Source organism: Oncorhynchus kisutch, unplaced genomic scaffold (genome assembly GCF_002021735.2).
Source record: "Oncorhynchus kisutch isolate 150728-3 unplaced genomic scaffold, Okis_V2 Okis01b-Okis20b_hom, whole genome shotgun sequence".
Classification (NCBI taxonomy): Eukaryota; Metazoa; Chordata; class Actinopteri; order Salmoniformes; family Salmonidae; genus Oncorhynchus; species Oncorhynchus kisutch.
Window position 1 is genome coordinate 12,054,688 of NW_022261978.1, and position 16,912 is coordinate 12,071,599.

At 42.9% G+C, this 16,912-nt stretch overlaps 1 protein-coding gene across 3 annotated transcripts; it reads right to left on the bottom strand.

Annotated features, from left to right (window-relative positions):
- Positions 1–1,886: 1,886 nt before the first annotated feature.
- On the bottom strand, positions 1,887–16,458 carry LOC116359018 (zinc finger protein 239-like). Of its 3 annotated transcripts, XR_004206588.1 has the most exons (4): positions 16,187–16,458; positions 5,643–6,039; positions 2,484–5,442; positions 1,887–2,392 (listed from the first exon to the last, which is right to left on the bottom strand). XR_004206588.1 is itself a non-coding variant. In XM_031811654.1 (3 exons), exons 2-3 carry the CDS (start codon positions 6,028–6,030, stop codon positions 4,667–4,669), a joined length of 1,164 nt encoding a protein of 387 aa, XP_031667514.1. In that variant the 5' UTR covers positions 6,031–6,036; positions 16,187–16,458; the 3' UTR covers positions 1,887–4,666. The 3 variants fall into 3 exon arrangements, 2 of the variants coding, with proteins under 2 accessions (XP_031667514.1, XP_031667513.1); XM_031811654.1 differs by having other exon boundaries at positions 1,887–5,442; positions 5,643–6,036; XM_031811653.1 differs by having other exon boundaries at positions 1,887–5,442.
- Positions 16,459–16,912: the final 454 nt, after the last annotated feature.

The window sequence follows — 16,912 nt, forward strand, 5'->3', positions numbered from 1 at the left end:
TAAGTTGCTTTGGTATTTAACTTGTTTAATTTGACTTGAGATATCAAAACCGACAAGGGTTGGGAAAGTACAGTGCGGAAAGTATTCAGACCTATTGTCTTTTCCCACATTTGGGCGGCAGGGTAGCCTAGTGGTTAGAGCGTTGGACTAGTAATCGGAAGGTTGCGAGTTCAAACCCCCGAGCTGACAAGGTACAAATAAGAATTTGTTCTTAACTGACTTGCCTGGTTAAATAAAGGTAAAATAAAAAATAACGTTACAGCCTTATTCAAAAATGGATTAAATAAATCTGCAATCTACACACACTACCCCATAATGACAAAGCAAAAACAGGTTTTTAGACATTTTTGTAAACAGATATATCTTATTTACATAAGTATTCAGACCCTTTGCTATGAGACTCAGAATTGAGCTCTGGTGCATCCTGTTTCCATTGATCATCCTTGAGATGTTTTTACAACTTGATTGGAGTCCACCTGTGGTAAATTCAATTGATTGGACATGATTTGGAAAGGCACACGCCTGTCTATATAAGGTCCCACATTTGGTAGTGCATATCAGAGCAAAAACCAAGCCATGAGGAATTACCCTTCTGCAGAGAAGAATGGGAGAAACTCCCCAAATACAGGTGTGCCAAGCTTGTAGCATCACACCCAAGACTCGATGCTGTGATCGCTGCCAAGGTGCTTCAACAAAAGTACTGAGTAAAGGGTCTGAATACTTATGTAAATGTGATATTTCCGTTTTATTTTTTTAAGAAAGTAGCAAAAATGTCTAATAAACAGGTTTTGTTTTGTCATTATGGGGCATTATGTGTAGATTGATGAGGAAAAAAACAATTTAATCAATTTTAGAATAAGGCTGTAACATAACAAAATGTGGAAAAAGTAAGGGGTCTGAATACTTTCCGAAGGCACTGTATTTGAGTGATAGTTTATACAGTGTCCCGCATTATTCATGCCATTTGAGTTTGAAATTGACAGCAGCGTTCGAAGTCCTGCAACCGCCAAGCGGACCAGAACCAAAGATATTGATCTGTTTGATGAAGCCATCGATTGTGTCATCGCGATAACTATAAACTTTTACATTAACAGCACCAATCTGAAGTAAAAAAAAAAAGTGTAATTAACCATATTTCGATGTGATCAAAACGTGAGCTTGCGTAATGTAGTCGTAACGTATGCCTTCCATTCGATGCGGTCAAAACGTGAGCTTGCGTAATGTAGTCGTAACTATACCTTCCATTCGATGCGGTCAAAACGTGAGCTTGCGTAATGTAGTCGTAACGTGTGCCTTCCATTTGATGTGATCAAAACGTGAGCTTGCGTAATGTAGTCGTAACTATACCTTCCATTCGATGCGGTCAAAACGTGAGCTTGCGTAATGTAGTCGTAACGTATGCCTTCCATTCGATGCGGTCAAAACGTGAGCTTGCGTAATGTAGTCGTAACTATACCTTCAATTCGATGCGGTCAAAACGTGAGCTTGCGTAATGTAGTCGTAACGTATGCTGTCCATTTGGATCAAAACATCAAGGAAGACGGCGAAATATAAAATAATCTAATATGTACAAATAAATCAACATTTCAATGTAGGATGATAGTATTATGTTACCCACTATACATACAACTTCTATCTCACGAGTTTAACCGTTTGCAGAGTTTAAAAAAATAATTGCTTGTAATGCACAATTTAACCGGGCGCTCTAGACAGCTCCCATAGTGACTGTGCAGCCCGTTCATTAGTCTTTCCCCAATAGGAGATACAAAACTATTGTGTGTCTACGTCGATGATGTTTCGTGTAGCTAATCTTACTTTAGGTAAAAAAATAATAATGCATTTTTAGTTGTTCTCAGAAGAATAAGTTGGAAAAAATAATGCCAAGGTTCATTGGAGCTTCGTATTTATTCTCATTAAAAACCTAAATACATTGGCATGTATTAACTACAAGCACATATGCGTTCAATTTGAATTACATTGAATTACATGAAAACTCTACATATAACATTGAATTCCAACATGAAAACTCTACCTATAACATTGGCAAAACATTCTACATTATAACATTTTAATTGACAATACGAGCCCGTTTTTAAAGTGACGGTCTCTCAGCCATCTTAAGATGAAAGCACTAACAGTAGGTGGTAAAGTAAATATTACCCCACAGAGTGTGAAACCCTCAACATGTCATCAAACCAACACACCTTACTCTTCTCTATTTTTACAAATTATTTGCCATTTGTCTTACAAGAAGCTAAAATTACTATGTATGCTGATGACTGCAGACTCTACACATCAGTATCTACAGCCATGGGAGCTCACGGAGACTCGTAGCAAAAGGACTTACAGAATAAACTGGACTTAAATACATCTAAAAGCACCTAAACCTCACCTGGGGTTTTGCATGTGAAGATGGGGTGTGAATATCATGGTCAGGTCATATTGTATTTGGTTCCAACCATTCTCTTAGACCTAAACCTCACCTGGGGTTTTGCATGTGAAGATGGGGTGTGAATATCATGGTCAGGTCATATTGACTAAGTTGTTGTTTAGATGAGGTGTAGTTATCATGGTCTCGTCATATTGACTAAGTTGTTGTTTAGATGAGGTGTAGTTATCATGGTCTCGTCATATTGACTAAGTTGTTGTTTAGATGAGGTGTAGTTATCATGGTCTCGTCATATTGACTAAGTTGTTGTTTAGATGAGGTGTAGTTATCATGGTCTCGTCATATTGACTAAGTTGTTGTTTAGATGAGGTGTAGTTATCATGGTCTCGTCATATTGACTAAGTTGTTGTTTAGATGAGGTGTAGTTATCATGGTCTCGACATATTGACTAAGTTGTTGTTTAGATGAGGTGTAGTTATCATGGTCTCGTCATATTGACTAAGTTGTTGTTTAGATGAGGTGTAGTTATCATGGTCTCGTCATATTGACTAAGTTGTTGTTTAGATGAGGTGTAGTTATCATGGTCTCGTCATATTGACTAAGTTGTTGTTTAGATGAGGTGTAGTTATCATGGTCTCGTCATATTGACTAAGTTGTTGTTTAGATGAGGTGTAGTTATCATGGTCTCGTCATATTGACTAAGTTGTTGTTTAGATGGGGAGAAGTTATCATGGTCAACTGTTAGACTAGGTTGTTGTGAAGATGGGGAGGGGTATTGTCTGTTATAAAAAAATATGTTCTGTGTTTCTGACACAAAGATCAACTGTACTAGTTGTCCAGACTCTGGTCTTGTCCATCTTGATGACTGTCTGGTAATATGGTCAGGTGCAGAAAAGAAAGACCTAGCAAAGCTGTCTCAAAACAAAACAGCACGCCTTGCCCTTTAACTACACACATATAACTAACATCAACAACATGGATGATAGTCTTTTACGGTTGAAGAGAAATGGACTACGTCTTCTCTTAAGAAATATTTGTGTGTTGAAAATACCTAACCGCTTGTATATTGTATTTGTATACACTTCAGAACAGACAGAGTGCCTTCAGAAAGTATTCAGACCCCTTGATTTATTCCACATTCTGTTACGTTACAGCCTTATTCTATAATGGATTAAATTGTTTTCCATCATCAATCTACACACAATACCCCACAATGACATCACAATACCCCGTAATGACATCACAATACCCCATAATGACATCACAATACCCCATAATGACAAACAAAGAAAAACCCCAAATCTTTTTTTTCCAAAATTGTTGCAAATTTATACAAATAAAATTTAAAAAACTGACATCACATTTACATAAGTATTCAGACCCTTTAATCAGTACTTTGTTGAAGCACCTTTGGCAGTGATTACAGCCTTGGGTTTTCTTGGGTATGACGCTAACCTGTATTTGGAGAGTTTCCCCCATTCTTATCTGCAGATCCTCTCAAGCTCTGTCAGGTTGGATGGGGTGTGACGCTGCACAGCAATTTTCAGGTCTCTCCAGGGATGTTAGATCGGGTTCAAGTCCTGTCTCTGGCTGGGCCACTCAAGGACATTCAGAGACTTGTCCCGAAGCCACTTCTTGGCTGTATGCTTAGGGTATTTGTCCTGTTGGAAGGTGAACCATCGCCCCAGTCTGAGGTCCTGAGCAGGTTTTCATCAAGGATCTCTCTGTTCATCTTTCCCTCGAACCTGACTAGTCTCCCAGTCCCTGCTGCTGAAAAACATCCCCACAGCATGATGCTGATTTCTCATAGTCTAAGAGTCCTTCAAGTGCCTTTTGGCAAACTCTAAGCGGGCTGTCATGTGCCTTTTACTGAGGAGTGGCTTCTGTCTGGACACTCTACCATAAAGGCCTGATTGGTGGAGTGCTGCAGAGATGGTTGTCCTTCTAGAAGGTTCTCCCATCTCCACAGAGGAACTGTGGAGCTCTGTCAGGGTGACCATTGCGTTCTTGGTCACCGCCCTGACCAAGGTCCTTCTCCCCCGGGGTCTGAATACTTTCCCGAATAGACTGCAGATACCCCACCAGACACACCACTGAGTTTCATCACGGTACCAAAACCGTGAAGAATGGGGATCCAAAATCCTGTAGCTAATGGGGATCCTAATAAACTAAAAACTCACAGCAGACCACACATCTGTAATGTCTCTCTCCAGTGTGTGTTCGCTGATGCATCTTCAACTGTGAGTTTGTGTGCAACCCAGAGATGATCGAATCCCCTCATTGATCAAAGCTTCTGTAAGATTTCTCTCCCGCGTGTGTTCTCTTGTGCCTTGTCAGTTGTACCGTTTGACGGAAACTCTTTCCACATATAGCACAAACAAAAGGTTTCTCTCCTGTGTGAATTCTCTGGTGTATAGTCAGTGTTCCTAAGGTAGTGAAACTCTTCCCACATTGATCACAGACATATGGTTTCTCTCCTGTATGTGTTCGTCTGTGTTCAGTCAGGGAACCAGCTTCGGCAAAACTCTTCTCACATTGATCACAGTTATATGGTTTCTCTCCCGTGTGTGTTCGCTTGTGTATAGTCAGTTGTCCTGACTGACGAAAACTCTTTTCACATACAGCGCAGACATATGGTTTCTCTCCTGTGTGTATTCTCTGGTGTATAGTCAGTGCTCCTAAGGTAGTGAAACCCTTCCCACATTGATCACAGACATAAGATTTCCTTCCTGTGTGTGTTCGCTTGTGTTCAGTCCTGGTATCAGCTCGAGCAAAACTCTTCCCACATTGATCACAGCGATAAGATTTCTCTCCAGTGTGTGTTAGCTTGTGTTTCGTCAGTTGCCCTGGCTGACGAAAACTCTTCCCACATTGATCACAGCCATATGGTTTCTCTCCTGTGTGTATTCTCTGGTGTCTCTTTAGGTCTCCTAAATGTGGGAAACTTTTCTCACATACATCACAGCTATAAGGTCGCTGGATCACTTTCAACCCTGGAGCCTTCCCAGATGATAAGACCCTCCCACTGAGCGAGCGACCATTAGGGTTGTCCCCTGTGAAACAAAGACATGAAGTTAAGGTTCCTCACATGTACCAAAGTACTTAATGACCTAGTGTTGAAGTATGTTCCCCATCCAACACAGATGAGATGCTATACAACACTGAATAGTTACATTTAGCAAATATGGGTCAATTAATAAATATTGACCAATCAATGAACTGTTACAAAACCAGATTGTAGTCTAATACACACCATTGTTCCTACTTGATGACAACGAATCTGAATCTCCATCGTTGTCCTCCACGTTCCATTCTTCGTCGCAGTCTGTAGCTCCATCATCATCATCATCATCATCAGACTGGCTGGGACTCATGGGTGCCACACTAGATTCTTCCTGTATTTTTCTGATGTCATCTTTCAGTCGGAGTAACCAAGACATTCCCTGCTCCTCCGATTTCAAAGAATCTGCGTTTTCCCACATTTCCTCCATGATTTTACGTCGCAACGAGCGATGGTTCTTTCCTTTAACTTGGGAGCCATCTATTCCACAACGGTCACACAGGTGTCGTAAATGATCCTCCGTTAGAGGGTGTAAACTCTGTTCGATTTCTTCCATCAATGCTTCCTTCTCTCCACTCATGTTGTCCTGCTGGTGGGAACAACAACAACAATGCAGTCAATGGCAAGACAGCAGGAAGTCCATACACTATTAGATGACCTGTAGTAGAAGAAGAAGAGAGCAGGAAGTCCATACACTTTAGATGACCTGTAGAAGAAGAGAGCAGGAAGTCCATACACTTTAGATGACCTGTAGTAGAAGAGAGCAGGAAGTCCATACACTTTAGATGACCTGTAGAAGAAGAAGAACACAGCAGGAAGTCCATACACTTTAGATGACCTGTAGAAGAAGAAGAGAGCAGGAAGTCCATATACTTTAGATGACCTGTAGTAGAAGAAGAACACAGCAGGAAGTCCACACACTTTAGATGACCTGTAGTAGAAGAAGAGAGCAGGAAGTCCACACACTTTAGATGACCTGTAGAAGAAGAAGAAGAGAGCAGGAAGTCCATACACTTTAGATGACCTGTAGTAGAAGAGAGCAGGAAGTCCACACACCTAAGATGACCTGTAGTAGAAGAGAGCAGGAAGTCCATACACTTTAGATGACCTGTAGTAGAAGAGAGCAGGAAGTCCATACACTTTAGATGACCTGTAGTAGAAGAGAGCAGGAAGTCCACACACTTTAGATGACCTGTAGAAGAAGAAGAGAGCAGGAAGTCCATACACTTTAGATGACCTGTAGTAGAAGAAGAGAGCAGGAAGTCCATACACTTTAGATGACCTGTAGTAGAAGAAGAAGACAGCAGGAAGTCCACACACTTTAGATGACCTTTAGAAGAAGAAGAAGAGAGCAGGAAGTCCATACACTTTAGATGACCTGTAGTAGAAGAGAGCAGGAAGTCCATACACTTTAGATGACCTGTAGTAGAAGACAGCAGGAAGTCCATACACTTTAGATGACCTGTAGTAGAAGAAGAGAGCAGGAAGTCCATACACTTTAGATGACCTGTAGTAGAAGAAGAAGACAGCAGGAAGTCCATACACTTTAGATGACCTGTAGTAGAAGAAGAAAACAGCAGGAAGTCCATACACTTTAGATGACCTGTAGTAGAAGACAGCAGGAAGTCCACACACTTTAGATGACCTGTAGAAGAAGAAGAGAGCAGGAAGTCCATACACTTTAGATGACCTGTAGTAGAAGAAGAGAGCAGGAAGTCCATACACTTTAGATGACCTGTAGTAGAAGAAGAGAGCAGGAAGTCCACACACTTTAGATGACCTGTAGTAGAAGAAGAGAGCAGGAAGTCCATACACTTTAGATGACCTGTAGTAGAAGAAGAAGACAGCAGGAAGTCCACACACTTTAGATGACCTTTAGAAGAAGAAGAAGAGAGCAGGAAGTCCATACACTTTAGATGACCTGTAGTAGAAGAGAGCAGGAAGTCCATACACTTTAGATGACCTGTAGTAGAAGACAGCAGGAAGTCCATACACTTTAGATGACCTGTAGTAGAAGAAGAGAGCAGGAAGTCCATACACTTTAGATGACCTGTAGTAGAAGAAGAAGACAGCAGGAAGTCCATACACTTTAGATGACCTGTAGTAGAAGAAGAAAACAGCAGGAAGTCCATACACTTTAGATGACCTGTAGTAGAAGACAGCAGGAAGTCCATACAATTTAGATGACCTGTAGAAGAAGAAGACAGCAGGAAGTACAGTTGATAAATGGCTACTACAGGTTGCCATCTATCAACAGGTATGGAACTATTCCCAAGTTCGTTGTGGTCGTTTTTTTTTTTTAGAAGAGGACAAACGGCTATTGTCCCATTTTCATTGATTTCGATGTGAGTGATTAATATGCTCGCTATTTATTACAGTAGAACAAACTAATCAATTTCAGTCTGGAGTGACCGTTTGGTAAATATTGGTGCGTGAGCAGTTTGTAAAAGGTAGTATTTTAGCAAAATACAAGTAATCTGTGACACGTGTGTAAAGTGAAGTGTGACACGTGTGTGTAGAGGGGAATTTGTATGTCTTGGTCTTCAACAAAATCACAAATTATTTCAGCATATTGATGAATTTGGACATTTAAAACCTCTGATTAATGATTAATTAACGAGACGTGGTCTATAGCGTTGGGGATACGGTCCAATGACTGTGACTGAATGTTGATGCCTCCACACAGCACACGCCAGATGTCATCTGGAGCTCCACATTGATCTGGTACTCCCTGTATATAGCTCCACATTGATCTGGTACTCCCTGTATATAGCTGCACATTGATCTGGTACTCCCTGTATATAGCTGCACATTGATCTGGTACTGGTACTCCCTGTATATAGTTTCACATAGATCTGGTACTCCCTGTATATAGCACCACATTGATCTGGTACTGGTACTCCCTAAATATAGCACCACATTGATCTGGTACTGGTACTCCCTGTATATAGCTGCTCATTGATCTGGTACTGGTACTCCCTGTATATAGCACCACATTGATCTGGTACTCCCTGTATATAGCTCCACATTGATCTGGTACTGGTACTCCCTGTATATAGCTCCACATTGATCTGGTACTGGTACTCCCTAAATATAGCACCACATTGATCTGGTACTGGTACTCCCTGTATATAGCTGCTCATTGATCTGGTACTCCCTGTATATAGCTGCTCATTGATCTGGTACTCCCTGTATATAGCTGCTCATTGATCTGGTACTCCCTGTATATAGCTGCTCATTGATCTGGTACTGGTACTCCCTGTTATTAGCTGCTCATTGATCTGGTACTGGTACTCCCTGTATATAGCTCCACATTGATCTGGTACTGGTACTCCCTGTATATAGCACCACATTGATCTGGTACTGGTACTCCCTGTATATAGCTGCTCATTGATCTGGTACTGGTACTCCCTGTATATAGCACCACATTGATCTGGTACTGGTCCTCCCTGTATATAGCACCACATTGATCTGGTACTGGTCCTCCCTGTATATAGCTCTACATTGACTCTGTACTGGTACCCCCTGTATATAGCTCCACATTGATCTGGTACTGGTACTCCCTGTATATAGCTCCACATTGATCTGGTACTGGTACTCCCTGTATATAGCTTCACATTGATCTGGTACTCCCTGTATATAGCTGCTCATTGATCTGGTACTCCCTATATATAGCTGCTCATTGATCTGGTACTCCCTGTATATAGCTGCACATTGATCTGGTACTGGTACTCCCTGTATATAGCTTCACATTGATCGGGTACTCCCTGTATATAGCTGCACATTGATCTGGTACTCCCTGTATATAGCACCACATTGATCTGATACTCCCTGTATATAGTTTCACATTGATCTGGTACTGGTACTCCCTGTATATAGCTCCACATTGATCTGATACTCCCTGTATATAGTTTCACATTGACCTGGTACTGATACCACCTGTCCGGGGGAATCATCGGATGGGGTCACAGTGTCTCATGACCCCTCCTGTCTCAGCCTCCAGTGTTTATGCTGCAGTAGTTTGTGTCAGTTTGTTATATCTGGAGTACTTCTCCTGTCTTATCCGGTGTCCTGTGTGAATTTAAGTATGCTCTCTCTAATTCTCTCTTTCTTTCTCTCGGAGGACCTGAGCCCTAGGACCATGCCTCAGGACTACCTGGCATGATGACTCCTTGCTGTCCCCAGTCCACCTGGCCGTGCTGCTGCTCCAGTTTCAACTGTTCTGCCTGTGATTATTATTACTTGACCATGCTGGTCATTTATGAACATTTGAACATCTTGGCCATGTTCTGTTATAATCTCCACCTGGCACAGCCAGAAGAGGACTGGCCACCCCTCATAGCCTGGTTCCTCTCTAGGTTTCTTCCTTGGTTTTGGCCTTTCTAGGGAGTTTTTCCTAGCCACCGTGCTCCTACACCTGCATTGCTTGCTGTTTGGGGTTTTAGGCTGGGTTTCTGTACAGCACTTTGAGATATCAGCTGATGTACAAAGGGCTATATAAATAAATTTGATTTGATAACAGCTTACACAATTCTGCCAAAAAACAATGACATTTTCTCTCACCCAAGTGGTATATATGCTATTTAGGTGAGTGCCGAAGTCGCCCCATGATAAGCAGTTCCCATTTTTGCAGTCCGACTCATCCCAAACCATCCTAATTTGGTTGAGGTCGGGGGATTGTGGATGCCAGGTCATCTGATGCAGCACTCCATCACTCTCCTTCTTGTTCAAATAGCCCTTACACAACCTGGAGGTGTGTTGGGTCATTTTCCTGTTGAAAAACTAATGATTGTCCCACTAAGCCCGACCCAGATGGGATGGCGTATCGCTGCAGAATGCTGTGTTAGCCATGCTGGTTAAGTGCATGGAATTCTGAATCACAAACATTGTCACCAGAGAAACCTCTTCCTCCACGCTTTACGGTGGGAAATACACATGCAGAGATCATCCGTTCACCGACACCGCGTCTCACAAAGAGACTTTCTGGTTGGAACCAGAAATGTCCAATTTGGACTCCAGACCAAAAGAAAGCATTTCCACCGGTCTAATGTCCATTGCTTGTGTTTCTTGGCCCAAGCAAGTCTCTTCTTCGTATTGGTTTCTTTGCAGCATTCGACCATGAAGACCTGATTCGCAGAGTCTCCTCTGAACAGTTGATGTTGAGATGTGTCTGTAACTTGAACACCGTGAAGCATTTGTTTTGGCTGCAATTTCTGAGGCTGGTAACTATAAGTTCATTATCTTCTGCAGCAGAGGTAACTCTGGGTCTTCCATTCCTGTGGTGGTCCTCTTGAGAGCCAGTTTCATCCATGTTCTTGAAATTTTCCAAATTGACTGACCTTCATGTCATGTCTTAAAGTAATCATGGACTGTTGTTTCTCTTTGCTTATTTCAGCTGTTCTTGCTATAATTATGGACATGTTATTTACTAAATAGGGCTATCTTCTGTATACCCCCCACCTTGTCACAACACAACTGATGGCTCTAACGCATTAAGGAAAAAAATCCACAAATTAACTTTTAACAAGGCACACCTGTTAATTGAAATGCATTCCAGGTGACTACCTCATGAAGCTGGTTGAGAGAACGACAAGCGTGTGCAAAGCTGTCATCTTGGAAAAGGGTGGCTATTTGAAGAATCTCATATTTTTTTGGTTACTACATGATTCCATATGTGTTATTTCATAGTTTTGATGTCTTCACTATTATTCTACAATGTAGAACATAGTCCAAATAAAGAAAAACCCTGGAATGGGGAGGTGTGTCCAAACTTTTGACTGATACTGTATATAGATACATTTTCTTTAAAACAACAAAACACAGACAATACCATTGGCCGCACACATCAGAGGATGTTCTGGTCAGAGGGTGTTCTGGTCAGTGGGTGCTCGTGCCCCCACTCGCCCAGAGACATCGGCATGGCCCCGCCCAGAGACATCGGCATGGCCCCGCCAAGGCCCAAAGGGATTTTTCAAGGGCGGGACTTGGTACGCCCAGGCGGGCATGGAAGTGAGCGCACCCATAACTATCAGGACCAGCAGACACACAGCATGAATCTACCAGGACCAGCAGACACACAGCATGAATCTACCAGGACCAGCAGACACACAGCATGAATCTACCAGGACCAGCAGACACACAGCATGAATCTACCAGGACCAGCAGACACACAGCATGAATCTACCAGGACCAGCAGACACACAGCATGAATCTACCAGGACCAGCAGACACACAGCATGAATCTACCTGGACCAGCAGACACACAGCATGAATCTACCAGGACCAGCAGGCACACAGCATGAATCTACCAGGACCAGCAAACACACAGCATGAATCTACCAGGACCAGCAGACACACAGCATGAATCTACCAGGACCAGCAGACACACAGCATGAATCTACCAGGACCAGCAGACACACAGCATGAATCTACCAGGACCAGCAGACACACCGCATGAAACAAAAACACAAAACATAGATAGCTAAATGTAAAACATACAATAATCCCATTCCTACCCTCACCCCTGATTGGAGGACCTCCATAATCCCATCCCACCCTCCCGATTGGAGGACCTCAAACATTTATACTGTTCATTGGCGTATATAATTTTTCCAACACGCATCAATTCCACCCTTCAGACAGCATCAGATCAACCTCAATCTTTCCCAGTAAATCATCCTTCTACCATTTCTTCTCACAATATATCCCTCCCATTCTCCCATGGCGTCTCACTAGGGACTTGAACCCCGCCATCTGCAATATTTCTGACCAAACGTCCCCAAAAATAAACATTTAACCCAAAGAGCACAATGATATTTCCTGTTGACTGACAGTGGTCCTTCAAGTCACCCAGAAATATAGTGTGCAGGTCCAACCACACCCCGATATTATTCCTGAACCTGACTCCAAAAATTAGACACCTACTGGACAGTAGGGCTGGGCGATACATAACATGTATTTGATTCATTTGAATGTATGTTTTTGCAAAAAAATTCAAATGCCTGTATTGCAGAATCACGTTTTTTAGTATGTTTTTGGTTTTTAACGAGGGTCCACTTGCTGTCATGTTGTGTGTTTAAAAAATAAATAATGTTTACCTTTACTTAACCAGGCAAGTCAGTTAAAGAACAAATACTTATTTTCAATGACGGCCTAGGAACAGTGGGTTAACTACCTGTTCAGGTGCAGAACGACAGATCTGTACCTTGTCAGCTCGGGGATTTGAACTTGCAACCTTCCGGTTAGTAGTCCAACGCTCTAACTACTAGGCTACCCTGCCTCCTCTACACTCTAACCACCAGGCTACCTGCCGCCCCTACACTCTAACCACTAGGCTACCCTGCCTCCTCTACACTCTAACCACTAGGCTACCCTGCCTCCCTGTTGTCTTTTTGGTCTCCTTTGCTCCTTCTGTGCTGTGTGCACTTTCCCCATTTACATCATTAAAATATCAAGACATTTCGTGAATCGCCAATCAATTTGAACATAAACAGAGATATGATTATTGAGCCATACTGCCCAGCCCTACAGGACAGTACCAGAGAGACATGCTATTGAGCCATACTGCCCAGCCCTACAGGACAGTACCAGAGAGACATGCTATTGAGCCATACTGCCCAGCCCTACAGGACAGTACCAGAGAGACATGCTATTGAGCCATACTGCCCAGCCCTACAGGACAGTACCAAAGAGACATGCTATTGAGCCATATCACCCAGACCTGATGGACAGTACCAGAGAGACATGCTATTGAGCCATATCATCCAGCCCTACAGGACAGTACCAAAGAGACACACTATTGAGCCATATCACCCAGCCCTAATGGACAGTACCAGAGAGACATGCTATTGAGCCTTATCATCCAGCCCTACAGGACAGTACCAAAGAGACATGCTATTAGCCATATCATCCAGCCCTACAGGACAGTACCAAAGAGACATGCTATTGAGCCATATCACCCAGCCCTACAGGACAGTACCAAAGAGACACACTATTGAGCCATATCACCCAGCCCTAATGGACAGTACCAGAGAGACATGCTATTGAGCCTTATCATCCAGCCCTACAGGACAGTACCAAAGAGACATGCTATTAGCCATATCATCCAGCCCTACAGGACAGTACCAAAGAGACATGCTATTGAGCCATATCACCCAGCCCTACAGGACAGTACCAGAGAGACATGCTATTGAGCCATATCACCCAGACCTGATGGACAGTACCAGAGAGACATGCTATTGAGCCATATCATCCAGCCCTACAGGACAGTACCAAAGAGACATGCTATTGAGCCATATCACCCAGCCCTACAGGACAGTACCAGAGACACGCTATTGAGCCATATCACCCAGACCTGATGGACAGTACCAGAGACATGCTATCGAGCCATATCACCCAGCCCTACAGGACAGTACCAAAGAGACATGCTATTGAGCCATACTGCCCAGCCCTAAAGGACAGTACCAAAGAGACATGCTATTGAGTCATATCACCCAGCCCTACAGGACAGTACCAGAGACACGCTATTGAGCCATATCACCCAGACCTGATGGACAGTACCAGAGACATGCTATCGAGCCATATCACCCAGCCCTACAGGACAGTACCAGAGACATGCTATTGAGCCATATCACCCAGCCCTACAGGACAGTACCAGAGAGACATGCTATTGAGCCATATCACCCAGCCCTACAGGACAGTACCAGAGAGACATGCTATTGAGCCATATCATCCAGCCCTACAGGACAGTACCAGAGAGACATGCTATTGGCCCATATCACCCAGACCTGATGGACAGTACCAAAGAGACATGCTATTAGCCATATCACCCAGACCTGATGGACAGTACCAAAGAGACATGCTATTAGCCATATCACCCAGACCTGATGGACAGTACCAAAGAGACATGCTATTAGCCATATCATCCAGCCCTACAGGACAGTACCAAAGAGACATGCTATTAGCCATATCACCCAGACCTGATGGACAGTACCAGAGAGACATGCTATTGAGCCATATCACCCAGACCTGATGGACAGTACCAGAGAGACATGCTAATGAGCCATATCACCCAGACCTGATGGACAGTACCAGAGAGACATGCTAATGAGCCATATCACCCAGACCTGATGGACAGTACCAGAGAGACATGCTAATGAGCCATATCACCCAGACCTGATGGACAGTACCAGAGAGACATGCTATTGAGTCATATCACCCAGCCCTGATGGACAGTACCAGAGACATGCTATTGAGTCATATCACCCAGACCTGATGGACAGTACCAGAGACATGCTATTGAGTCATATCACCCAGCCCTACAGGACAGTACCAGAGACACGCTACTGAGCCATACTGCCCAGCCCTAAAGGACAGTACCAAAGAGACATGCTATTGAGCCATACTGCCCAGCCCTACAGGACAGTACCAGAGAGACATGCTATTGAGTCATATCATCCAGCCCTACAGGACAGTACCAGAGAGACATGCTATTGAGCCATATCATCCAGCCCTACAGGACAGTACCAGAGAGACATGCTATTGAGCCATACTGCCCAGCCCTAAAGGACAGTACCAGAGAGACATGCTATTGAGCCATATCACCCAGCCCTAATGGACAGTACCAAAGAGACACACTATTGATTCTGCACCGGTCTGTCTGTTCAATACCCAATATATACAGAGCATTATTTCTGGAGAGAATTTTATATAATAGCTTAAATTTAAAAATACTAATTGATGCATCTGCTGTTTTGTATAACAGCTCAAACCCGTTGCCATGGTCCTGGGACATCGAAGATCCGTTTTATGTCGCTTAGTTGTCAACCCTCTTGACTGTAATTGAAACTGATACATTTTACGATTTATAAGGAGTCATTTTAGTCATTTATGATTCTTAATTGTTGGCAGACAAACGAATTCATTATTTTCGCAAAATATTTAGCTGGTCCGTGTTTCTCCAGGGTGCTGTTGGAGAGATGCACCGCTATGGGGCTCCATCAACGTCCCGTCAAAAAATAATCAACATAAATCATGTAGCCTACGGTAGGCTACATCATCTATGACAATGTCGTGAAACAGACACTTTTTTTTTTACATCATACAAGCACGCTTCTCCGATCAAATAGACTAAACAAAATTAAGGCCATAAAAAAAAAGCTATTCGATGTGAATGACATGTTAACAAATATATAACATCCTAAAAATCAGGCTACCCACACTTGCTGTCCAGGAGTTTCACCCTGCGGGCTAAATCATGATAATCAGTGATTAGAAGTTTATATTCCTTAAATGGTTTTTGACTAACTGTTCATAGCAACATCAAAAAAATACTAAACTTCAGCATTTCCTGCGGTGTAAATACATTAACTCATTGCAAATAGAATCACTGATCAAGTTGGGTAGCTGATATTCAGAGCTTAAACAGCCAAAATGATTAGTCACAGGAATCAAGACTAATAACACAATGCAAATGTCTGTTTTACAAACGGTACCACGCAGACACTGGCTACACTATTCTAGTTGTTTAGGGCGGATTTTTTGTTGTTGTTGTCTCGTCTAGGGCGGAAGAACGGCCAGGACCGGGCCTGCACTGCCGTGTTTGTTCACGAACCACTAAACTGGAATTATTGACGATATCGTCATATCTAGACTGGCAACATTAGTCGTTCTTAAATGCACAAAAATATTAATCCACCTACAGCTGTTGTTGAACATAAGCTAGCTATTTAACTCACCAAATTCCTCGTAGAAAAGACAGCTAGCTAGCAAGCTAACGTAGCTAGCAAGTCCCTGTCCTCCCTTTTTTTCCACGTGGAAAATGAGGTAGCTAGCTAGCTTTATCTCGTCAGTTTTGGCTAAGGATCCTTTATGACTATCAAACAAAGTTGTCCTGTGGCTGTTGCATTTCGGAGATTGAAAATATGATATATTTAAAGTTGGCTCCAAGCACGAACGTTTCAGCTACTATCTTGCAAGGTAGCAACTTCCGCTTTGACTGGCATTGTTGTTCTTCTTCTACGGTATTTTTGCGGTCCGCAAACAAGTATTGGGTGCATTCCGCCACCTCCTGTACAAGTGGTAAATGATAGAAGAAGGAAAAAACTAAATTGTTGGAAATAAACATTTAAAACCTATCCTACTCCGTCTGTCACAGTCGAACTCAAGTCACATCCTGACAACGGCTCAGTGGCCTGTGAGGACAGAACATTCTGTGACAGGATTTCTTGCAAGGCCTCGGCTGTAAACTCAGTCACAAAAGAGCGTTCTGTATGCACTAAAAAATTACTAAAATGTTCTCTGATTTCCTCTTTGTCATGTGCTGCGTAGTTTATGACGAGGCACTAAATGCAACAAAGACCAACTTTTTTCACGTGCAATATATCAGGATCCCCTGGTTGCCGAGAAACATTCACAAGTGCCGGCTCTATTACCATGACGCCACTCCCACTCGCCTCCAGATA